The sequence below is a fragment of the Suncus etruscus genome, chromosome 7, assembly GCF_024139225.1.
Source record: "Suncus etruscus isolate mSunEtr1 chromosome 7, mSunEtr1.pri.cur, whole genome shotgun sequence".
Lineage (NCBI taxonomy): Eukaryota > Metazoa > Chordata > Mammalia > Eulipotyphla > Soricidae > Suncus > Suncus etruscus.
In genome coordinates this window covers 85011304-85037191 of record NC_064854.1, presented here as the reverse complement: position 1 = coordinate 85037191, position 25888 = coordinate 85011304, and the positions used below count along the sequence as shown (strand labels likewise).

The 25888-nt window shown below is 44.3% G+C and overlaps 1 protein-coding gene across 4 annotated transcripts in view; it reads right to left on the bottom strand.

Annotated features, from left to right (window-relative positions):
* Positions 1 to 25647, bottom strand: part of CHL1 (cell adhesion molecule L1 like) — a 49503-nt gene extending 23856 nt beyond the window's left edge. For 3 of the 4 annotated variants that reach the window (XM_049776812.1, XM_049776814.1, XM_049776815.1), the window contains exons 1-10: positions 25493 to 25647; positions 19904 to 20009; positions 17204 to 17394; positions 9409 to 9531; positions 7924 to 8094; positions 7080 to 7127; positions 5732 to 5852; positions 3430 to 3614; positions 2037 to 2168; positions 64 to 204 (exon numbers count right to left, since the gene is read on the bottom strand). In XM_049776812.1, coding sequence (XP_049632769.1) covers positions 64 to 204; positions 2037 to 2168; positions 3430 to 3614; positions 5732 to 5852; positions 7080 to 7127; positions 7924 to 8094; positions 9409 to 9531; positions 17204 to 17394; positions 19904 to 20009; positions 25493 to 25583 — 1309 coding nt within the window. In that variant the 5' untranslated portion in view covers positions 25584 to 25647. The remainder of the gene's footprint in view (positions 1 to 63; positions 205 to 2036; positions 2169 to 3429; positions 3615 to 5731; positions 5853 to 7079; positions 7128 to 7923; positions 8095 to 9408; positions 9532 to 17203; positions 17395 to 19903; positions 20010 to 25492) is intronic. The other variant, XM_049776813.1, reaches the window with a different exon arrangement.
* Between the last annotated feature and the right edge of the window lie 241 nt (positions 25648 to 25888).

Below are 25888 nucleotides of genomic sequence, written 5' to 3'. Positions count from 1 at the left end.
AGAGGCCAGATCTGCATTCCTGTGCAGAGCAGGAGAGCCCAAAGACTGTGCTGCAGGGCTCACCCAGGACGTCGATGTTGGCACTGGCCAGGAGTGTGCCATGTTCATTGGTGGCCTCACACTGATACACAGCTGTGTGGTTGGGCTGCAGGTCAGTGAAGCTGATCTCTCCAGAGGAGACGACATCGCTGGGAAATGGATTTTCTACAGGAGATTAAAGAACATTGGTTTCATCAGAAAGGAGGTGATAAAATATTTACATGGTATGGATTAAACATGTCACACAATATTTATATTTCAAGCCCAGTTTTGAATAAACCATGATCACTGAAGCAATTCCTCAACAATTGTTGGCCTTGTCCATGGCATTTTCTCCCTGGGCCCTTCAGAAGTTTCAATCTCCCATGACTCAGTCTGTCATTGTAGGGAATGGCTAATATCCCATTCATAGGCCAAGCACACCCATGGGATGAACATGAGGTCTTAAAGTAGGACAGCTGCTTTTAGTGGGAATTAACTCATGATGGTCCTTTGGCTAGGCTCTGAGCGTGGAAGTGCCATGTGGAGGGAACCAGTGGCCTCATACTCACATTCCCAACTTTGAAGTGCAGCAAAGTGACAACAGATCTCCTGCCTTGAGTTTCAGAAGCCTGAAGGGCTTAGGGAGGGGTCTTTCACTTATCACTTTCACTCATCCTCAACACCTGAATCTAAACTTCATGATGATAATGAAAGCAGGTGAGCTCAAATGCCAAACACCTATGAATCCTTTTCTACTACTAAAAACAGTGTCCACCCACCCTGTAGCACCAATTATGACCCTACAGCACCCATCCCACCCCTCGTTACTTATTCTGCCCGCTCCAACACCTCACAACACCCATCTCACCCTTCAGTGACCAACATGAGTCCAAAGCATCCACCCTGGCTGTCCCCATTCATCTCCCTGTAGAGACCTCCCGATTCGATACCATCAGCTACCTCAGCACTGCCAGTCTAGATCTAACCTTACAAGACCAGACCCTAATCAGGCAATAAAACACAAGCTGCGCTCTTCCCTTCCACAGTACTGTGGGGTCCCAGTATGGCCTGGTAAAGTAGGGTCCCAGTGTGTGACCTGTTGGATTAGTCCCCGTGTTTGACTTGAGGAAAGGCAACTTAAACATGTCACCCAGATAAGGGGCGCCTCAGAACCTGACCTGAGTTAGAGGGACTTCCACCATGTGACCCAGGGAAGGGGGATGTGTCTCAAGGTTCCTAATGCCCTTTGATCCATCAACCCAGCTGCCTGGAACCTGTCCTATGATTCCATCTCCTGGGGGTTCACTGAGGATGAGCAGCTCAGCTTACTGAAAAGTGGGTTGAAATACCCTTGTGCTGATCTCTTCTGTGGACCCTCACCCCTCTAGGAGCCTGTAGCAGTGTTTGGAAATCTGGTCATAGTACAAATAGCAGAATCAAAGTTTCACAAATGGGAGGTCTTGCTCTGTCTGGATGAAACTATTCCACTGTGTCTCACTGATGACAAAAGTTCTTAAGGGGGCCTGTGACTCATGGCACACTGGTGTCAGACACCAGTGCTTGCTTCAGAGAGCCGGTCCCAAAATGTGGTACTGTCTTATAGCCCTGATCTACCCTCCAGGCCTCTCATAGCAAAAGCAGGACATAGGAGAGGCCCTGAGTCCCATCCCTGGCCCATAGCCTTCCAGCATCCCTGGACACAGCCCCAGTGTCACTCAGGCTATATTGGAAATGCCCTTGACCATGGAGAACAGTCAGGGACTCCCCTAATAAGACTAGGACTTGAGGATGCATGAACATCCCAGGCTCTCTGGATCTGGGGACACAGCACCAAGCTGGGACCCAGGACTAGGGTCCCTTGAGACAGCTCATCTGAAAATGCTCAGTGCTCTAAACTGATGGGTCAGGCCGAGGCAGGTCCCACAGGGCAAATGGCCCTGCACAAGGTCTCAATGAGTATCCCCCACTGCATCCCACACCTCTCTGGTCCTCACTCGGTTGCACCCTGTACTCACTTTCTATTGGGGCCCCATTCACTTTCCAGGTGATGGTGGGCTTCGGCTCGCCCTCGGCCTCACACAGCAAGATTCCGCTGCTGCCCCTGCTGTATACGCCGCTCTGTGGCTTCTTGGTCCAGCGGGGGGGCTCTGCAGGAAAGGGGACTCACATCAGCCATGCTGACACAGGGATTCGGTGAGATGATGGGGCTGTGTGTGCTCAGGAGCATATGGAACATACATGTGCACCTGTGCATGAGCATGTGTATGCTACATGTCCATGATATGATCCCATTGATACTACTGTGGACCTCACATATGCAAAAGAGATCAGCCACCTGAAACTGTCCCGTGATCTCTCCAATCACTGATCTGGGAATGAGAGTGGACAAGATATTACTACTGGAGACATGTACTTCTGAGGAGGCTTTTGTTTGTTTGTTTTATTTGTTTTTTGGCTTTTTTTTTTTTTTTTTTTTTTTTTTGCTTATAAGTCACACCTGGCTGTGGTCAGGAGCTAGTCTTGGATCTGTATTCGGGGACCATATCTGATGATGGGATTCTAATCAGGGTAAGTAGGGTTCAAGACTTGTGCCTGAACCCTCTCCAGTCTCAAGTTCTTTTTTTTTATATAAAATGTTGTTTCATTTTGCCCACCTATTAAGGATTGTTTTACAGCTGTATTTGCTTTTCTGTAATCTATATTTCCTAAAGAGTACTGTCAGGACAGAAATGAGACTTGCCCTCTGCTTCAATAAGAGTCTCCAGTAGTTCTTGAGGGCCTTTCTGTCACAAAGCATATACTGTGACATTTCTCTGTGGTGTTTCTTCCCAGAGAAGGCCTGGTGGCAGCAGTTGACTGTTCTCAGTCCCACCCTTCCCATCAATAAGTGGCCATTTTCCATTCCCACCAGCACATAGCGCCCTTGCATGACTGCAGCACAGCCCAAATACAGGCAAGATTTTTTTAGGATCTGATCCCTGACACCCTCCAGAATCATTCATCTCATCTACACTCATGGAGCCCCACCAAGGATCTGTGAACTAGCATCTGAAAGGTTGGGCAGACACACACACAAACTTCCTGCTTTGCACAAGGTCTTCATTTTTAAGTACCCACATGGCAATGGAACTGGAGCTGAAAGTGAGCAGAAGCTCTTGTAATCATACCGCTATGATAGTGATATTCTAGACTGCCATCTGTAGGCACTGCTACTATAGCCTCATCGATTCATGCAGGGTCATCTGAGGGCAGTGGTGACCATGACTGGCTGGCACACTTGGAATTTCCTGTGATTACAGAAAACAGGCCAGCCTTGTCCACAGCACAGCAGTGCTGGGTGAAGATCCTCACATTCCTTGCCTCTAAGCAAGAGTAGAGATACCTACCCACCTCCCTCTACCTAGATACCTTCCACAGTGACATGAAAGTCATGTGTAGCAGAACCCAAGGCATTGTTGGCTGTGCATCGGTAAGTCCCTTTGTCTCGGAAAGAGATGTCCTCGATTTTCAATGTCTTGCCATAATTTTCTTTCATTTCTCGTCCCTTTGGTAAATCACCTCCCATTTTACTCCATTCCACTTTTGGGGTTGGCCTAGAAAGCAAAACATAGATAAGAAACTTTTGCCAAAATAAAAGCAGTGCCTGTTTCCACTCTACCTGTGTACAGGTGCCACTAAGCCTTCCTGTCCTGGCTCATCAGCACAGATGTAACTACAGCCAGCCTGAACCTTTATTCTGTCTGGGCAGGAGAGGACAGAGAGCAGTTGGACTACGGGGAATATGATGTAACATCCAGTGAGGCTCCCATGGGTGGCTTAAGGGACTAGAAGCCAACTCTTCCCTGTGTTCCTTTGTGCATGAAACAGAGAATGGGCAACCCATGAAGCCACTGGTATAAACTACTTGTGTTGACCATGGCTTGCTCAAAAAGTCTGGTCAGAAAATGAGAGAGTCTGAACAGTCATTGAGACCCAGAAGTGGAGGCCAAAAGAGGGAGAGGCTACACCTCCTTACTTGAGAAGTTGAAGCCACAGATAAGAACTAAGGAGAAAAGCCAAAACCAAACTAGACAATACTGCCTTCTCCTTCTGACTGTAGAGAACTACCATTAGTACCTCCTCCCAATAGAGATGACTCAAAGGAGGGAGAAAACTTGGATTAGAGAAAAGCCCAGCCCAACATCAAAGCCAGACTCTGATGGCCTAGACCAAGGGCCTTTGTGGGGTGACCATAGCCATTCCAACACCCTGCTGGACTACATCCTGGACCAGAAGCTGGGTTTTATTGACTATGGCCTACCAGTGATCTGGCCACTAGTGATCATCTTCCACTTTCCCTAGAATCCCCAAAGCTCTGTGACCTTCCTATGCACATAGCAATGCCCATGAGACCCACCCACATTCACTGTAAGCTCCGCCTGGCCTCAGATCACATATTCCAGGGTGCTCCCCCTCTTTCTCTTGCATCTCCCTGGTTTTGAGCTCAAGCAACTCAGTGGCTTCAGAGTAGAGGAATCAGTGGCCATGGTCTGTTGTGTCCCCAACTTCCCTCAATTTCATTCCTGTGAATGCGGCACAGCTGTTGGGCTTTTCCACCAGGCCATGGGCATAGCCATCACAGATGTTGAGCCCTGCTATGTCGTTGCTGGAGCATGAACATGGCTCCCAGAGGCCACTTTGCCAGCTATCTACCCACACCTGAGAATCTGCATCCTTATACCATCTGCCACAGTGGCCAGCTGCCAGCTAACAGGCTACTGGCACCCAGCCTCCACGAGGTAGGAATCATCATGAATCCTGCTCAGTAATGCTACCCTTGCTCTTTATGCTGAGATATTTGCAAGCCCTTGCAAAATGAGTCCTGACTACCCTCCCTGGTGAGAACAGCAAATGGTGAGAAGCTCCAATATCACCAGATAGTTTCTCTGAAGACATCTTTAGTTCCACAAAATCAGCAGCTATGCTTTTTCATATGGTTCCTTTTATTTCTTGTTTTGTTTTGTTCATTTGAAGAACCCACACCATTTGAATCATAAACTCTGAGAGAGAGAAAGACATTTTTCATACTCAAACACACTTTTGACCCTTAGACACTGTCAGTGTCTAAGAGAGCAACAACCTACTCTGGTCACACCAGTGAAAGCCACACCAGCCAGGGACACACTGGCCAAGGTCAGTCAGCCAAGATGTTGGCTAAGATCATGTCAGCTAGAGCCAAACTAGAGAGGGTCACAACAGCCAAGACCACATCAGCCAAGACCAGGCCAGCTAGGGACATGCCAGGCTACACAGGCAAAGCAAAGCAAAGCAAAGCTCCACAAGCTCCAGGAAAATTCCTGGAGGAGTCTTACTGGATAAAAAGAAAACTGCAGGACCAAGAGGTTATGGTATCCTTGGAACTGCATCTTTCCTGTCACCCCCCAAAACATACACAAGATCTGTTGAGCACAGTCCCAAGTTTCTTCACCCTTGGGTACATAGTCTGGGGCCTTGGTGTATATAAAGGGGAGAAGTGGGCAAGGTGATTGGCTTTGATAGCAAACACTGGCTCTGAGGTACCTCTAATGTAGCCAGAGGCTGTAACCCCATTCCTCCCCACAGCACTGACCACCACCTGGAATCACACATCAGGACAGATATTGGTGGATACCTGTTTCTAAAAAAAATCCCCAGTGTATGACCCCACTCTCAGCAGATCCCAGAGACTCACAGGCCTTCAGCGAAGCACTCCAGCACCAGGGGATCCCCTTTAAGGACAGTGAGAAAGGACATGCTGCCACTCGGGGCAGGGGGCAGCAGCAGCCTGGGTCCTCTCTGCTTGATGGAGTTGGCTGGAAAACACAGAAACACCTTTTTCAGATTCATTTCAAGCAAGTGAGCTCCAGTCCTTACCACCAGATCTTCTCAAACACCTACTATCCCTACCACATCTCACATGTGTTCTAAGGTGTGCATGGCTATCAGGTTCAGAGGGTTCACCCTGCCCTCAGGAGTTGGCCCCATTACCAATAATTCTAGAAAGTGAGCATCTGGTAGAATGCAGTCAGGGAGGAGAGACAGAGGGACTCCACATGCAGCACATTCACACACACACACACACACACACACACACACACACACACACATACACTAACTGACTGAGGAATAACTTCACATGAGGTAGGGACGTAACAATGCACAAGTGTATGTCCACTGGAAAAGAACATCAGTTCTTTTCTGCTGAAGTTCCCAGGAGGCCCTAGAATTGGGCATTGTCTTAAACCAGGCTTGAACCATAGTGTTCTGCAGTTCTGTTCATAGACAGTACCCTGCACTACCACTCAGTTTCACGTAGGCCTCTCACAAAATGGAGATCTGGGTGTCACCCTGACAAATAAGAAGGTCTCCTAGGCAAGTGAGTTTGGAAAATGTTGCCCACTTCATTCTTTCCAGGCATATGGACACTGGCACATGAATATTCTGAGGAGCCCAAAATGGGGCACACCATTAGGACCCTCTTTTTGACTAGCTCTTCACCTCCCTCCCTTTCCTTCTCTCATTTCTGTTGCTGTGCTAGATGGGTTTTAGGCCATGTAAGGGACTATTCCTGGATCAATGCTGGGGACCTATGGTACACCAGGGCTGAAGTCTGAAAAATGCAGAGCATTTTTCAACCCACTCTGCACCTCCCTGGTACCTTCCTGTTCTTTTTCTCCTTACCAACAACAAACTCAAATTCCACCTTTAGTGACAAACATTTTGGGAGATTAACAAATTCATTAGAAAATGTGCAGTTTTGTATTGTACTTACAAATATGTTTATATGTGTAAATGGCAACTATTCCATGTTAATTGATTATATTTATATGCCTTCAATCGCCCAATTTGTTTTGAATATATTTAAGACTGAAGGGGAGTCAATAGGATACTCTACATAAAGGGATTTTCTTTTATTGGAATATCAGTATTTTGATAAACTCATGGAGGTACTAAAGGCCAAGTTCAGATTCAGATATGAGAATGAGCTAATTAAGGTAAAGCTGAACACACACCCACTCCACGCCATGTTATCCACTTACCCCAGGAACCCACTTCTGTGGAAGAACTGGACTCATTAGCATGCTTTACTGAAACAAAGAAATGTAAGAGAAACTCACAAACACAATGGAAGATGTGAAGCCATGAAAATGAGACGTCATGGTTTTATCTCAGGAAATACCAACAAGATGACCATGCTTTGGGGCATGAAGAATGAAACCAGGAGAAAGAGAGGATGTTACCAGAGTGAGGAGGGTGGGCATCCCCTGAAACCCATGTGAGAGTGTGAGAAAGAAGCAGTGGGGTGCAGGCCTGTGGTGTTTTTACAGGGTCAAGGACAGGACATGGCATCAGCAGGATTGGGGGCCCTTTACACTGGGGTTCTCATATGGAATCCCCATATAATCTTCTGTAAATGCTAGTGGTGAGGGAAACCCATCTTAAAATCTTCAAGAGGAAAGTAACAATCAATGCTAAAAACTGACATGTGGCAGATGCTTTCACAGTGTGACCTCGGTCCCTTGGTCCCTTCACTGGCCACTGGTGTCCCAAATTTAGGGACAACCACCACCACTGAGAGGAACCCAGGAGTCAACCTCTGGCCAGTATAACCTGAATGGATAAAGCAGACAATATCTCCTGGGAAGGAAAGATACTGTACCAGCAGTTGATACCCTCTATTTAGTCCCCACAGGAGGCTCAGACCCTCTACTGGGTCCCACCACAGGAAACATGACTTTTACTGCATCTTCATGAGAAATGAGAAACTTTACAGGATCCCCAACAGGAGGTGAAACCCTCTACTAGTCCCCCACATGAAGTGAGACCCTGTACTGGTCCCCCCATAAAAGGTGAAAACCTCTCCTCATCTCTTTAAACACTCACAGCTGTTGACCGTGAGCTTCATGGGCATTTTCTGCACGATGGTCCTGAGCCTGGGGAAAGCAGCAAAGCAGCAATAGTCATTGCGGCTGTCTTGCTCCTCCACGTTGGCAAAGTACAGGTCCCCCTGCTGACTCATGTAGACTCTCTCGTCTTGTTGAATGTGCTCCAGCTCTGGAAGGAAAAGTGACTTAGAGGCCCCTTTCTTCCTCAGGCTCTCCTGCCCAGCTGTCAACTGTTGTGCTAAGCAGGGCTCCCTGGTCTTCTCCCTCTGCTGCTCCCACGGGAGCAGAGGGAACTCTCAGGGCAAGAATGGAAACCCAAGAGGATAACTCTGTGGACACACACAGTAAGAAAGCAGAGACCTGGAGGATACCTGGGCAGTAGGACACACAGAGTTAAGACAGAAAAATCAGGGGACAAATGGGAAGTCGGGCACATCGAATGATAGCAGAAACCTGGGGAGATGTTGCACTGGAGCCCCTGCCTGGCCTCTGCCCCTGTGTTCTTTTAGGTACTCCACCTCCTGCTTATGGTGAACACTTGGTCAAGTACAGGTCCAGTTCAGATAGCAGTCAACTGCACCCTTCCTATCTAGGTCCAATGTCCTCTTTCTTCTCTCATGCCTAAGTGCTGCCTGCAGACCTTGGGTGTGGTATGCTCCACTCCTTCCAGCTCTGTGCAAACCCTCTCCAGGGGCCCTGGAAAACTGGTTGAAGCTTCCACCCCAAAGGGGCTTTCCAAGATGTGGGGATTTCAATCAAGAGGCAATGCACCTTCTTGGCAAACTGAATCCAAAGATGCAGTCTTTGGGCCAATCACTGCGGGTGGCGGTCAAGAAGGAAACAAAGTGCACCAGTAACTGTTGTGTATTTGTTGTAATATTGTTTTTGCCTGTCATCCCACCTGGATCTTCCAGGTGGGGGTGATTAAGGAAACAAATAAATAGCTTGTTGGGGAGGCATAGGGAGCTCTTTTGCCAGAACTGACTGCTTGTTCGGTTTGCTTTTTGGAGCTGGCTGCAACTGACAAAAGACTTTCTTTGCTGAACCTTTGGTCCCCTAATCTTTTGCATTCGTTGATTATTCACGTTGGATATTATTATCAAAGTCTCCCCCAAAAGGGGGGACGGAAGAATGGGATTCAATTTATCATTCTGGGAGTCATTCTTAGACTTGGAGACCATCAACAAGGGGTTTGACCTCCACCCACAAGTAACCACAAAGGTGTAACCCAAAGATAGGAATTATTGGGGAGACACACAGCAATTCTCTTCAGGTCTACACTGGGTCATTTGTTTCAGGCAATATCAAACTAAGAGGCCTAGCTGGTCAGCAGGAGCTCAGCTGCATGCAAGGTTTGAGCCTGTGGAAGGGCAAAGGTTTCTGACTGCTTGCTAAGTGTGCTGACCTGAACTGACTGCCCCTGTTGTCTCCTATTTCCCACAGAATATAAAAAAAAAAACATGTAATACCAGGCACTACTCACCAATGTTCATCCAGTAGATGTGGAGGGGTGGAAGTCCACTAGGAGGGCTACACTGAAGGACAATTGGGTCACCCTCCTCAACTTCCAGGGGTTCCAGCTGCTCTTTGGGAAACTTTGGAACATCTGGTATAAGAGATCAGGGTGTGGCATCATTTTCAAATTGACTTATCAACACAGGTTATATCTGCATACCTTCTTTTTTTTTTTTTTGGTTTTTGGGTCACACCCGGCGGTGCTCAGGGATTACTCCTGGCTGTCTGCTCAGAAATAGCTCCTGGCAGGCACGGGGGACTATATGGGACACCGGGATTCGAACCAACCACCTTTGGTCCTAGATCGGCTGCTTGCAAGGCAAACACCGCTGTGCTATCTCTCCGGGCCCCTGCATACCTTCTTTTAATGATCAGAGCATCATGGCTAAGTTCTGCACACCATAAACCTTGGTCTCAGCTCTCCCCTCTAGCAGGAACTAGAAGAAACAGGGGTCATCCTATGGGCTTTACCAGGTTACCTGCAGGCTGGGTTGTGCATGAGAGAACTGACCACAGTAGTAGTCCATAGCATATACTCTGCAGAGGCATCAGCTCCAGCTCACCAAATGGTGTCCAGCTTACCAAATGGTAAGGCTCTATACTTCTCCCTCCAAACATGGCAATTTCCTTTCAGGTGTCAGTCTCTGTTATGATTGCCTAATTCTTTAAGCAACTCTTTCTTTCAGAACATTAACCCAGCTCAAAACAAACAAATAAGCAAACAAAAAGAAATGAAACAGGTAGGCAGCTCTTTGTACAATATCCAGGATATGGAAGCAAGCCAATGACCAACAAGAGATGAAACAATAAAGAACTGGGGTGTATCCACATAATATGATACTATGTAGCCACTATAAAAAGTAAAGCCAGGTAGTTTATTGCAATCCAAATGGAATTGGAGGGCACCAAGTGAGAAAACTAAGCCAGAGCAGAAGGATTAGTATAGCATCACTTATCTGTTCCACAGATAAGAGGAACCAACTAATGGTATGAACAATATCAACTATTGCATGCCAGAGACACTGGCTTATGGACCTGAGTGCCAGCTTTCAGGGACAGAAGCTGAGTGAAATTAATGGATGGCTGAGAATTAATAGGTGGCTGGGAAGTAACATGAAAACATAAGCAGAGGGTCCTGAGCACATGTTGGTGCTGAGGGAGTTATCAGAACTATCACTGCCAGTGAGTTGGGAAGAGAGGGAAGGGCTATCAGACCAGAGTGAACGGAGGCATGAGTGGTAGTGGTGAAGCCAAGAGCATTTAAGTGGCAGGAAGGTAGTAATTTGGTACATTAATACCAGAAACTTACACACTATTGTAATTTTGTCACTTAAACTGTATTAAGTAAGAAATAAATTAAATAACATAAATTATAATAAATAAATTAAAAATAAATTATAAAATCCCAGCAGATAGAAGACCTTAATGTAGCACCAGCAGGCCATCCTCGGGGTCTCTGAGAGGCCAGAACCCATCTAAACCTTGCCCCTACCCAAGTCCAGACTCTGTCCCCACCAAAGTCTAAACCCCACACTGTCCTGACACCAGCCCTTCCAAATTCTGTAGGAGCAGCTATGGAGAGCAGAGATCAATGTCCACTGAAATCCAAAGTGAAAACGTAAAAAGTCTTTACACTGTAATTGGTCTAAACATTAATGGGGCAGATTTCAATTAGCCAAGTGGGCAGGAAGGACTTGGGGTAATTTATTGGAGAGAGGCCCCTCATCTCAATGCTTTATCTCCACTAAGTTCTAGGGTCCAATTTCACAGTCTGAGCACTGCTTTTCAGAGAAAGAGACTTGAACATTACCCCCAGTTATGAGGTTCTGAAGGAAGTATTGACTTCCTAAAGGTGCACCAACTACTTACAAGAAGCAACTTCTGTCTAAGACCCATGGCCTTTCCAGGTTAACAGAGCAGGAAAAGGTCATTTCTGGACCTGTCAGGGTGGCACAGTAGGGTCCCCCCATTTTCACACTGCCATAATGTGGAATCATGACTTTCCATTCAGAATCAGCAAAGCTGACTTGGTTGGTTCAGCCCCACTGCTGAGGTTACCCAGGTGAGATTTCTGGGTTGTCAGAAAAATCTATCTTTGCTCTGTAAAAGGTCTATCTTCTGCATGCAGAAAGCAATCACTATCAAAACTAGTTTATACTGTAGTTACCAAAGCTTTAAAGCTCAAGCTTTGTGCTTAATGTGACTTGCTCTAGGCAAGTCCAGAGTTGGCTGATGGAAGGAAGCAGTATCACCAGATAATTTTCTAATCTATTTATGCTCTCAGAGAAAGGAAGCACATGAGAAAGCAGAAAGAACATACAAGTTTTAGAGGAAAAGTCTGAGCTTCCCAACTCCATACATAGCCACCCTAGTGGAGAGCCAAAGATATGGCTCAAAGAGTGAAACAATAGACCTTGTGAGCTCAGTGCTCAGCAATATGTAACTTCCCAACTGAGAGAGAAGGGTCCTGCAAGCAAAAAACTAAATCCCATCAAGCCTTTCTGAGAAAACCAAAACAGTGGAAGACCATTATCCTGCATGCAGAGAATCCAGGTTATATAATTCTGCAAGTAGACATATAACTCAACTAGCTGGCAAAGTATTACATACTACTGCTGCTGCTGTTGCTGATGCTGCTACTACTATTACTCACTTTACATATACTGGGGCTGGAGAGATATTATAGCTGGTGGGGCACTTGCCTTGCACAAAGCAGACTTTGTTTTAATTCCCAACATTCAAGAACCATCAGAATAATCCCCAAGCACAGAGCCAGGAGTAAACCCTGGCACTGCTGGGTGTTTACCCAAAACAATATATAATAAAATATCTAGGTCTATCTAAATCTATGCCACAAATTTTGCCACAGCTTCCTAGCAAAGATAAAGCTTCTCTCTGCACACAGGGCAGAATTATCCCTGAGAAAAGACAGCACCAATGGGGCCAGAGCAGTGGTGCAAGTGGTAAGGCATCTGCCTTGCCCAGGCTAGCATCGGACAGACTGCGATTCGATCCCCCAGCGTCCCATATGGTCCTCTTGAAGCCAGGAGCAATTTCTCAGTGCCTAGTTAGAAGTAACTCCTGAGTGTCACCAGGTGTGGCACAAAAAGCAAAAAGAAAAGAAAAGGAAAGGAAAGGAAAGGAAAGGAAGGAAGGAAGGAAGGAAGGAAGGAAGGAAGGAAGGAAGGAAGGAAGGAAGGAAGGAAGGAAGGAAGGAAGGAAGGAAGGAAGGAAGGAAGGAAGGAAGGAAGGAAGGAAGGAAGGAAGGAAGGAAGGAAGGAAGGAAGGAAGGAAGGAAGGAAGGAAGGAAGGAAGGAAGGAAGGAAGGAAGGAAGGAAGGAAGGAAGGAAAAGAAAGAAAAAAGAAAAGGAAAGGAAAGGCAGCACTCCTTAAATCCTGTTAGGTTGGTCTGGTTCTCACCTCACCCCCCACTCCCAACCCTCTGAAGCTTTGGGTCTGATTGACTTGCGCAAGTATTTCAACATCCTCAGATGAATGTGAGGACTGAATCTCCACAGCAGACTTGTTGCTGCTTTAAGTAAGAAAATGGCTTCATTTATAAATACTCCAGGTTACAGCACGTGCTAATTGTGTTTCTCTGGTAGAAAGGCAAGCACATTGTTCCGTGTGGAGAATCAAGACACTGTTTAAAGTGAATCATAAACCGTCATTTTTTTCTGGAGGAACAACAGCACTATGGGAGGTGCTGATGTCCTGAAGATAAAATGAGGCTTCCTTGGATCCCCAGGCCCTCCAATACCTCCTGAATGACCAAAAGCCATAGCAGCTGTCTGAAGTATGGCCCTCAGAACATGCATCCTCCAGACCATGCCCTTGCCCAGTGCCACTGGTGGATGCTGCTGACTGTATATCCTGACATGGTCCAGGCAGTAGGGAAAAAAAAAAAAATCCCTCACTTAGAGTCAAACATGGAAACTCCAAACTCCAGACCAGAAAAAGTGCTGCTGAATTAGGTCTCCTGAGGGTAAAGAGGACTTGTCAGGTCCTGAAACCTTCAGCTACTGAGTTTCTGGAGCCACGTCCTTGGCTGCCCCCCATACTGGGTCTAATGGCCCAGCCTAGACTCCGAGGGGCAGGAAACTACCAGTCTGAGTTACGGGGTTACTGGCCTGTAGACTTCATTGGAGGAGCAAAAAGAAGGCATCATATAATGAGGGCTTATAAAACTCAGTTCACTTGTAGCCTCCATATAGAGACATTTTAAACCCACTGCCACCACAGGAAACTAAGTGAACCTTCTCTGGTACTCAAGATCTAGAAGCCAGACTCCATTCCTCGGACCTCAAAATTTGTAGCCCCTGCTCAGGCAGCTTACACAGAAGCATGAGAGTCTCAGGCTCATCTTGGGGTCCCATGAAGAACTGGAGCCATGCTTTGATATCCCATATACCTGCTGAGCAGACTCTGATCCCTCACTTATACCATGGCACCTGACCCTGCTTCCACATTTAAGAAGTAGGGTCTTCAGCAATCCAGAGTTCAAACAAGCTAAATCAACTATAGTAAGGCCAGTTGGGCCTGAAAAAAATCACTCCCTCTGGCTCCTGCTATTTAGCAACACAGGGATACAGATTCTCCCCTTGCTGACTTCCCAGCTGACTTTCCTGGAACAAGTTGTGTAATTCTATGCAATTATCAAAATGGAGCTGGAGCGCTGGCACAAGCAGTAGGGTGTTTGCCTTGCAAGCGGCTAACCTAGGAGAGACCATGGTTCGATCCCCCCACATCCCATATGGTCCCCCAAGCTAGGAGCAATTTCTGAACGCATAGCCAGGAGTAACCCCTGAGCATCACCAGGTGTGGCCCCAAAAATCCCAAACCCCCCCCCAAAAAAAGTTTTCCAGAACAGGCCTGGAGAAGGGGCAGAGGAAATACAAAGATGTACAGGGGGAGAAATCCTGCTCCCCTGCCCTTAATGGAGGGAATTTCTCTCTGGCATCAACTCTGTCTGTTTACTGGAAGGGCCTGGTGAGCATCTGAGTGAGTCTCCTGCACTTGAATGTGCTTGGCACAGAGCTGACAGGATGTCAGGACCATGAATGCCTGCTACTGAGCTCCAGGCTACCCTCTCCTCCCCAGCCCTTCCAACTTTTGTCTGTAAAGATCTTTAATTAATTCCCATTTCCTATTGAGCTCCCCATTAATCCACTTAGGAGCAGAGAAAGCATCATTGCCTTTTAGTCCATGAGCCTAAGATGGATTCATGAAGAAGGAGGAAGCACAGCTCAGCCCATTTTACTGAATGCTTTGCATTCTCTGAAGGATGCCAGTAAACAAACCCATGACCTTAATTACAACCCAAAACAGAACTGCACCCTGTGTGTTGGGTTGGATGGGATCTGAACAAGAAATCCATACAGCCCCAGGACTTGCACTGGCCACCTGTGCCCTAACTCCACATCAGAGGTGGGGTGCATTAGTGCAGAAAGCCACCCTGAGGAGTTGCAGAAAACTGTTCAAGCACAGCAGAGGGCCTTCTAAGGCAGGCAGGGGAACAGTGTGTGTCAGGGGCTAACAATGAGCTCTTGGGAAATGCAATAAAACCAAGATGGGGTTTGAATAAGTTACTGTCACTAGCCATAAAGCAGCTCAAAGCATTATGGTTAAGGCCATTTGGTGGACATAAAACTGAGATTTAATAAGACTCTATAGTTGGAACCAGCACAGACCTAGAGAAGGCCAGATACCCCTCCAGAGAGGAGCTCCAGCAGGAACAAAGGGCTGTGAGAAGACCACCAGAAGTTCCAGCTCTAACCCTTGAAATGCCAGAGCAATGGGTTCTTCTCGAGTAGAAAGCCCTGTTCCCTCCCCCCCCCCTTCTTCCCATGGGTGGCAGTCCCCAGGTAGCATCTCCCATCACTCCTGTCTTCCAGCCTGTAGGTACTAGAGAGACCCAGACTGCCCAATGAAGAGGTGCCTGAACTACATATCATGAATTCAGTAGACTAGGATGGATTCAGCAAGAATTCAGGTTGATATCCAAGGTGAGTGGGTCTCTTACCATCCCCGCTCTTCTCTCAAATTTCTGGCCTTAATGTTAGTTAACTATATAAAATGTTTTTAATATATAGACATTATTTTATAATATAAAATATAGTATCACTCTAATGTCTAAAATGATAAAAAATCTTATATCATAGTTTCATAATTGCAGCTCTAGGATAAAATATATTTTATGATCATGTATATATGCATGTATAAGTATTATAATTATATGTTATAGTTATATAATATCATATATTTGGTACAATGTATAGTTATATACATATATACTATGCATGTATATAAACTATATAATGCCATGATTATCAATCACTATTTCCACTGTGATACAGTCTGATGCAGAATTCAGTGCTGGAGACACAGTTCATAGTAAGGCGCTTGTCTTGCATGTAGTTAACCCAGAGTTGCTCAGGGCTCCTCCAGGCTCTGTGCTTATCACTCCTGGTGCTGCTCAGGGGACCCTGAGCAATGCTGAGGGTCACCCCAAAGTTTGCTGCATGTAAGGCCAATGCCAATCCCTGGACTAGCTTTTCTGCCCCAATTTCGAGTTCAGATTCTAAGTCCTGTTACTGAATCCAAGGTAGGTCTTCCCATTTATTCTGCACCGAAAGGCCCAACCTGGCCACTGTATGTGAACAGATGGTTTGTGGTGTGCCAACGCCTGCCCCCACAATGCCAGGAACCTTTACCATTCTGACTTACAGTGGTGGTGCTGGACTCTGCCCTTGGCCCCTTGTGTCTATCTTTCCTGATCTTAGTTATGCTTACTCTCATGGTGGCATGTTTCATAAGGAACAGACACTTGTCTATAAGTGGAGCCTGGGCTGTTCTCAGCTCTTTTTTTTTTTTTTTTTTTGGTTTTTGGGTCACACCTGGCAGTGCTCAGGGGTCACTCCTGGCTCCATGCTCAGAAATTGCTCCTGGCAGGCTCAGGGGACCATATGGGATGCCGGGATTCAAACCACCGTCCTTCTGCATGCAAACGTCCTACCCCCATGCTATCTCTCCGGCCCCCTGTTCTCAGCCTCTGCCCAACATTTTTACTGAGAAGCCCAACACCCTCACTTGTTCTTGTAAAATTGCACTAACAGCCAGACAGTAAGACACAAACTACTGACATTCAGATTCCAATATCCTCTAGTGATATGCCCAGCGTTTCCAGGTCAGCATTACTGGACCTTTCAATCCAGAGTCCATACTGCACCTAACAAGAACCAATGCTCACTCATCAGCACCTCCTTCCGTGGACAAATACTGATCACCAGGCTCTGTGATTTCTTTTTGACAAAGAAGTCTCTGGTTTCTAACAAAGCAAGAGAACAGGCTGTTGCTTCTGCCAAGCCCTAGCCCTATCTCTGGAAAAGGAGATACACACCATGCTGTGTCTTCAGCAGTTGGTCCCTTCAGGCACCCTAGGTATCCTTTGTCCCCACAGAGAACTGCCAGGTCAGGGACCAACCTGGTGTTCATCTCTGTGGCAAAACTGAACTATTGACACTTCTCATCTTCATTCTATGACACAAATCAACCAGATGCTCTTTTGTTCTGTGTTATTAGGAGTTGGCAGACACATAGCAAAATCCTACAGCTTTTAAGTATTCACTTCTTTGTGCCAAGACCCTGAAAAGCTTTTTTTTCCCAGCAATAAACACTGAGGAATGCATAGACAGATTAAATTCATATTTCCATTGCTTGACTTTGCACTTTCAAGGATAAAGAACCCTCGAGGCTGTACTTACTTGGAACAATAAATTGTATCTCTTCTGACATAGCGACTCCCAGTGTGTTAGAAGCAAAGCAGCGGTATCTTCCCTGGAAGTGTGTGATGTGGCCTTCATTGGGGATCCTGAAAGTCCCTGAGCCATTGGACAGAATGATACGAGGTTCTGAGGAGAGGTTGAAAGGTTTGCCATTTCGAGTCCAAGTGAATCTGTAGGGCACAAGAGATCTTGGTGACCCCCAAACCAAGCTGTGCTTCTTCATTTGAGAGCATTCATGAGAAATGCACAAACACAAGGTAAAACTTCAAGCATATTCAGTAGAAATAAAATACAGCATGTAAAAGTCCAATGAAAGTTTCCAGCTTCCTGAGTCACTAGTTCCCTGAGACACAGTCCTCAGACCTGGGAGGGAAAATGGTCATAGAGATCAAAACTGAGGATTGGATGAGTCTCATTATCTTGGACTCTTGAGGGTCCTCTCACCCTCCTCTGCCAAGTGAGGCTGGGGAGATACAAGGAGTAAGCCAAGAAGCTCCTAGAACAACCTATGCTGGCACTGCTTTCCAGGAGCTCACCCTCCAAATTGGGAGCATGTGTGCCTTTCTGCACCTGGGACTGAGGCAAGTACTGGCAGCCTAGATGACAACGTTCCATAGACGAAAGAGGAAGTGCAGCTTAAAAAGCTCCCAGCTGGCAGGGATGCAGACTCTAAGGATTGAAAATGATAAAAAAAAAAAAAAAAAAAAAAAAAGCCCATTGAGGCTGTGAGCACCTAGCACAAAGCTGGCACTAGTTATGATCACCACTTACAGTATGGGCAATCATGCTAGTTGTGGGAAGTCAGATCTGGTGGCTCCATTTTTAGCCATTTGTGTTCCTCCTTTCATGGCCAGCCTGGTAACAGTCTGGCATCTGTGTTGGAAATAAGCCACACATTCCACTCGGGACTATGTTCTTTGGATGAAAGTTGCAATGTGCCAACAGAAGAGACTTGCAGCCTGGGAAGACTATGCCAGAGCTAGCACTGTCTCTGCTGCTCTGCTGGCATATGGAGGGATATTTTTGCCCAGGGGGACTTCATTAACCCATCTGCATACATGATCATGAGCCTCAGGCTTGCACTAGAACTTCTCATTTTCATGACCAGGATAGGGCCTCGGGAAAGGATACTGCTATCAGGGGTCACTGACTTGCACACCCCTGCCAAACACACACACACACACACACACACACACACACACACATACACACACACATACACATATTATACTGTGGGCCTTGTACTTTCGCTTTCAGAAGCACACACAAAAACTATTCTTCTAAATGTCACAGTGTTGGCTGGGATTTCAGTGTCTACTGAATGAAGACTTTCCTCTGGCCCACTTTTTTCATGGAGAACATTATAATCTGCAGGGACTAACAGATCTTGAGATCACACACAGCTCTGCCCTATCAGAGTTCTGGTACTGATTTTTCTTTTTTTACTTTTCTATGCATTACATAGATGTAATGACTGTCACATCAATTACTATGTCACATATATATGTCATCCTATATATAAATATATAAACTGTCATATAAAGACTTCCAGCATCAACACATAATTTGATTAATTCTAATTACAAAATCACAAGGATTTACTAGATTTTCATCTATTTGTCATACTCTAACCAAATTTACCTATGCCACTTGAATTATTCTATTTGAATTAAAAAATGACAATATGTTGAATTTAATAATAATTCAATAACAGATATTTCTGTTATATTTTTCATTGCAGCTGAGAAAATACCTGGTGGTGCTCAGGGGACCTTATTGATGTGGGACCAGGAACTAAATCCAGGATATCACACATGGTAGTAAAGGCACTCTACCACATGAGTCACAATTAAAATAATCAATTTTTAATAGACAATTATGTTGTATTGAATATGAAATAGTAACGGTAATTAATAAATGGTGTAGCACAGGGGCCAAGGTGATATTACAGAGGGAAAGGCTCTTTTCTTGCATGCAGCTGATCTGAGTTCCATCCCTGGTACCCCAAGCACCACCAAGAATGATTCCTGAGAGAAAGCTGTGAGAAAGCCTTGAGCATTTCTGGATGTGGTCTAAAAACAAACCCAAAAGAGCATTTGGAATACACTCCAAAGCTTTTTTATTCCCATCCGTCAAACTACACTTTTCTTCTAAGACTCAGATAGTGCTTGGGGCCTTGTGTTCAATAATTCTGTCACCTAGGATGAAGCATTTTTTATCATTAGTGTGACTTTAGTCAATAAGGTTCCATATAGACAGATAAAACAAAAAATTTCTGTACTAACTTAAAGCATGTCAGCATGTGAGCATCCTCTGCTCACTGAATAAGTTATGTATCATCTTTAAAGAAGTGCAGCCACAGTCTATATGAGATGCCCTTTGAGCACATGTAGGCTCTGTTGTTCCAAAGCAAGATGTTGGGAGGTAGGTCTCCACACTGCCATATCCTAATCTAGCAATTTAGAACAAGATTTGATTTCCTAGGGGAGATTATTTCCTCTTGCAGATCACAAATTTTTAAAAAATGCCAGCTTTATTTTCTCAGACAGCTACATTCATTTGGAAATCCTTACCTCAATCGTGTATATATGTCATCATGCAATAAGCTTATTGGTTTGAGTGAAAAGAACTTAGATGCTATATAGATTTAGACAATGTTGTTGTTAGTGGGTCACTCACATCGGTTTGGGGTTTCCTTTAGCTTCACATTCAATTTGAAAATATTCATCAAAAGGAAAGGCAACTTGATCTTTTGGCTGTTTTGTGATTGTTGGAACCTGTTGAACTGAAAATTAAGACAAATATTTAAAAATTATAGCTCCATTGACTTAACTGTAGCAGAAACACAAAATATGGTTCCCATCCTGAATATTTAAAGCTCCCACAGAGAAGGAAGGTCACAAAGGGACTAGCTGCCTCTCCACCAAAGGAGTTAGATCCAAAACATTGACACTGCAGGGGTTATGTACTTCAACCAAAATTTCCTGATTGTCATACACCAGATGAAAAAAAATCCTAGCAATTTTAAATACTTTCTAAATTTCTGGCATCCAATCTGCAGTGACATATGCATATTTTACTTAGTTCATCATTTGACCTTTTTACATTTTTCTTTATAGTTTTCCAAGACATTACAATGAATTGCTTGATATTATTTCTTCCTATTGTTATAAAATAAATACTTTAGTACTTATCTTAGAAAATAAGATTGATTTTCCTTTTTTTCTTTCCAAGTAATGGAAATATCCACCAGAATTTGCGTACATTGTTCTTTGATTTTGTGGGCTTCAATATTTCATCATAATCATTAAAATATAGGTGAGAGCCCCACTCATACCCAACAACTTCCAGCATAGAAACAATATAGCTCCAAGAATAATCTTCAAACAGCACAGGAATTAAGTCATTCCAAGTAGAGTGGTCTCTGGGCTGAGAACTCTCAAGTCTCTTTGGGATGGGGGAGGCCAACTCTTCTCCAGGCTGGAAGGATCAACATCTCACATCCACATCCAATATCCTCCAGCATAGAAACTACAGAGTTTACTGTTGGATTAACTGGGTCCTACCCTACTCAGTATTCATTCTCCACCCAGGGTGTTATCTGGTGTTGGATTACTGGGTTCTACCTTACTCAGTATTTGTTATCCACCTCAAGGTGTAGTCTGGTTCTTACTAATAAAAAGCCTGGGTCTCAGGAAAGCTGAAGGCATTTGCTGGTCTTCCTCTACTAAGCTACCTGCCTCTTAGGAGCTTGTGTATTAGAATTCCTGGCTTGTACGTTGGAATTCCTGAACCTGTTAATACTCCACTTTCACTGTAAGACTATTTTCTGCATCAGCTTCCAGAGCCACATCTCTCCAACTCCTGGTTTTGGATGCTGAAGCTTCCTTGTCAAATGAAGCCCAAAGCAGTGAGTCCGTCAATGACTGGTGAGATGTTAATTCTGTGTTTTCTTAAGTAGATATGACTCACCAGAGTATTTAACCCTGTGTCTATTTGGTTCAAAGTTGTGACAATGGCTTGGTTTTTGGCTAAAGGACCAGGCTTTTCCTCACACAAATTGCTTCCTTCTTTCTTCCAACAGTTAAGATAATACATACTGATGCAGTAATTTATACATTGATGGCTCTAGTAGTTGTTTTCCTTTTTTTTTTTTTTTTTAGTTCATATGTATCATGAGATGTGAAAAATGTGTGCTTAATACTTTAACTTCACATTAAAAGTTTCTGAGAGTTTCCTAATGTTTCTAAAAGACCTGTAAAGCCAAAAATTAGAAAGACATATCCAGTGATCACATGTGGTCAAGCCAAAAACCCTGAAGTTGGTGTTCTGCCACCTTCTACTGGCACTAAACCAGTGGAGCCTCTTGTTGCTTCACCAGATTATAAGTTAATCAAATTCCAAAAATGATGTTAAAATGGCTCAGTCAGGGGGCCGGAGAGATAGCATGGAGATAAAGCCTTGCATGCTGAAGGTTGGTGGTTCGAATCCCGGCATACAATATGGTCCCTTGAGCCTGCCAGGAGCGATCTCTGAGCACAGAGCCAGGAGTAACCCCTGAACATGGCCAAGTGTGACCCAAAAACCAAAAAAAAAAAAAAAAAAATAGGCCCAATCAGAAACTGAATCAGAAAGCAGATCTGTAAGATTCTTACCCATCCCTTCTACCACAGCTCTTTAGAGCATATGGAATGGACCTGCTCCCCCACAATGGCAACTTATTAGGGAAATTGGGGGTCATCTAGGAATGACTGGAACTTCCTTTGTACATACTTGCCCCAGGTAGACTAACACACTAACCTGACTTTGACTTAGAAATCAACAATGACTTGCTTTGAAGGCAGATTTTCCTGCCTTGCTACATAACAGTAAGATGAAACCCAGAGATGCCTCAGGACATCCTGACTTTGACATAGGATATGTACTAACACCAATATCACCAAATACTAACAGCAAAAAACCATGATTGAGAAGAACATTTCCTTAGGGTTCAACAAATTAGTGAGCCTGGAGCCTATTGTTGGTAGGCAGAATGCTTAGTGGGTAGACACCCTGTTTTTAGGCCAAAAGTTGTTGGGTATTTTTTTTTTCATTTTTCTAACTTTTGCTATGCCTAAGCAAAATATTGCCATCCCTTTATCTTTTAGTTAGAGGCATTCTTCCATTTCTTAGAACCATGGATGTGAATTACTTTGTTTTTTTTTCTATAAAGTAAATTAAGGGGAAATGCTGGATTAATTAGGTCCTACCCTATTCAGTATTCATTCTCCACCCCAGAGTGTTATCTGGTGTTAGATTACTAGGTTCCACTTAGTATTTGTTCTCCACCCTAGGGTGTGGTCTGGTTCTTGCTAATAGAATGCATGGATCTTGGAAAAGCTGAAAGCATTCTTGGGTCTTTCTTCATGAAGCTACTTGACTCCTAGAAACAGAAGGCTTTTGTGTTTAAATTCCTGGCTTGTATGTTAGAATTTCTGAACCCATTTTACCCCTCTTTCACTCTGTGGATCATATCCTGTGTCAGCATTTGCTTCCAGCCCCATATCTTTCCAGATTCTGTTTTGGAGCCTGAGGCTTCTTTCTTACTCTACTACCGAATGTCATCAAGCCACCAAATTACAAAATTATCCCAGATCCACAGCTCCTGGAGCACATGGCCACATATGCAGCTGAGCAACACCTTCAAATTTTACAATACTGACAGTACAGTAGAAGCACTGCAAATTTGATGATAAAATTGTCCATCATGCTCAATGAGCAATAACACAGAAGGGTCAATCAGTTCAGTAAATCCTCAGACAATGACTTTAGTAGCATTATTATGAGGTATAACAACTATCTCAAATTATCCTTTATTCATCTGTTTTAATAATTTCATGTGCTATTTCATTGTAACAGTAATATGAATTAAATTTTTTGTGACTGCTTAGTAAGCAGGCATATGGATTGGGTGGGAAATTAGGGACAATGACCAAACTGATGATGTGAAAAATTAGGGAAAGTCTCATGGTTATAGGATTGGTATTGGAATATTAACTGCCTAAAAACTGTATTATAAATAACCTTGTAAATCAGTGTTAAAATAAACAAAATAAAATTATAAGAAAGCCCAATGAGCATTTTTCTTGTGCACTATGCCTTTAAAAAGGCAATGTGTTATAACAAAAAGTGGAAAATATCTCCATAAATTCATCTAAATAATCCTATCACATACACAAGTAACACCTATAATTAAAAATAATAAGAACACACTCATCTATGGATTTTAAGAAAAATAAAAGACATTAAAATAATTCCCAGAGATGGAGGCCGGAAGGACTGGTTCAAAGAGTGGTGAGTGCAGGTAGAGCAATAACTATGCTGAGAACTATCACAACAATGTCAGTGAGTGAGGGATATAGAAAGCCTGTCTTGAACACTAATATCGATACAAAATCTACAACAAGCTAGACACAAAGGGGACTACTTATACTAGCAGCCTGGGGAGTAAAGGAGGGGTATATGGGATGTATGCTGGGAATAGGGGTGGAGGGAGGACAGCATTGGTGATGCTCAGGGGTTACTCCTGGCTATGCATTCAGAAATTGCTCCTGGCTAGGGGGACCATATGGGATGCCGGAGATCAAACCAGGTCCATCCTGGATCTGCTGTGTGCAAGGCAAATACCCTACTGCTGTGCTATCGCTCTGGCTCCTTACTCATAGATTTTTATTCATCAACAATGCTTTTATAATATCATCAGTGATCACTTGGGAAAAATGCTGATTCATAGAGAATAGATTTTTAATTTTTGGCCAAATTTCATTGCATTATTTAAAAATTCACATATGTTAACATCATCACTCACCTAAACAGAAGGGGCTTGAATGTTGGGCAGCTATCAAGTTCATGGTGAAGAATACATGTTTCCTGCAATTCTAATGTATAGATAGCTACTAAGACTTTATTTGACAACTTCTCCTGCCAGTTGTGGACCTTGAATTGACAAGCTCATTTGGTCCCAGCTTCCCACTAATTTAGGCATTTAGGCATTAGAACTTTATAAGAGAAATGGGGCCATAACCAGAATGAATGGAGTGGGGCTCCAAGCTGGCCCTATAGAATGAAAAGAATGTCCACATGGAGGGAAATGGGTCATGCTCAGTTGCCAGAACAAAGACAAGAAAATTCTTGTGCAATGTTTCTGGCAAATGTGTGGCTGTGTGGGAGATGGTCTCAGTGTGGCTAGTCTGTGAGGGGACAGCATCTGGCCAGGATAGTTTCTTCAGAAGCACAGATCAGGACATTTGACACTGAAGGTCTCTTCTCCTCATGAGGCCTGTGATGTGAGTCCACTCCAGCATGTAGCCTGGTGACTCAGGGTCCCCTAATAACATCTAGCACCAAGAGCCAGCCAGGAATTACTGTGCAGTGTCATTTCCAATGCCAAATCTCAGTCATCTCATTAGTCTAATGGATTAGATAACTGAGTTTTGATAACTTGGGGTCATTAGTCCAAGGAAAGTCTTTATCCTCAGGGATTTATAAGCATTTTAATAACCTGAGGAATCATTCATATCTTTCCTGAATTTTTTCTTGTTTCTGGTTACTATTTCTACATAGGACAGAAATTTTTATAGGGGTCACACTGCAATGCTGGGGTGAGGGGGCTAAGGAGTGGGTCTCACAGTACTTGCAATGCTAGGGATGAAATCCATACATAGGCATGTGCTGTACCACAGAGCAACATCCTAAACTCAATAGGCAGCCTTTAACTTCTTACAAAGTCTGACTAGTGACCTATTCTTACAAGAATCAGCACAGTGATGGTGCACAATAGTGACAGTCCCTAAGACACCAGCTAAGAACTCATCAGCCACTTGTTTATAAGAACATTATTCATCCTTAAATTTACTAAAGTTGTAAAGTTTTTACAATAATTTGTCAGGGAAGGGAAGCTTTGGGTGCTTGAATGACTATATCCTTAACATGATAAATTTCTCCAGAATCTGGCCAATCAGGGACACATAGCCATACTCTTCAGCATTCATACATGCATTTTGTCCTTGCCATCATGCAACAGAATACAACAGTTCAGGTGAATCTTAGGCTCTGATAATGTTCATTAATATCCTACCAACCTCACTCTGAGATGGATGCAGGTGCCAACCTGCTAAAGAACAGCAGAATGAGGACCTCTAGAACCCCACCACTTACTGAGGAGCTGAGGACAAGTAGGACAAGATGTATGCTCACTGTACCCGAGAAAGAAGAATACCACTGCTGTACCTGAAAGGGGGATTTCTGTGGCCATGCAGACTCTCAGCAAGAAGACACAGACAGATAAAATGAATTCGCTTTTCTGCCATGCAGTACCCATGGCTCTTCAAGAGAACAATCAGGTGTCTCCTTGGACTCTGGTTTAGAGCAGTAGAGTAGGGAAATCTGAAAGTGAGAAATAGAACAGAGCGATTGAGTTAGCTACAGAGACTAGCACATCGCCTTGACAGGAAGGTAGATGCCCGTGTCCAAGAGGAAACATAACCTACTCACATACCTTTGCACTTTACTCCTGGCTAGTAACAGAATGAATGGATCCAATGCAGCCCCCAGTCCTTCCTGAAGACCTGTCTTCTTTAGAAGGCAATGCTCAGCACCTGCCTTCTCTAGGGGATCCTCTGTCTT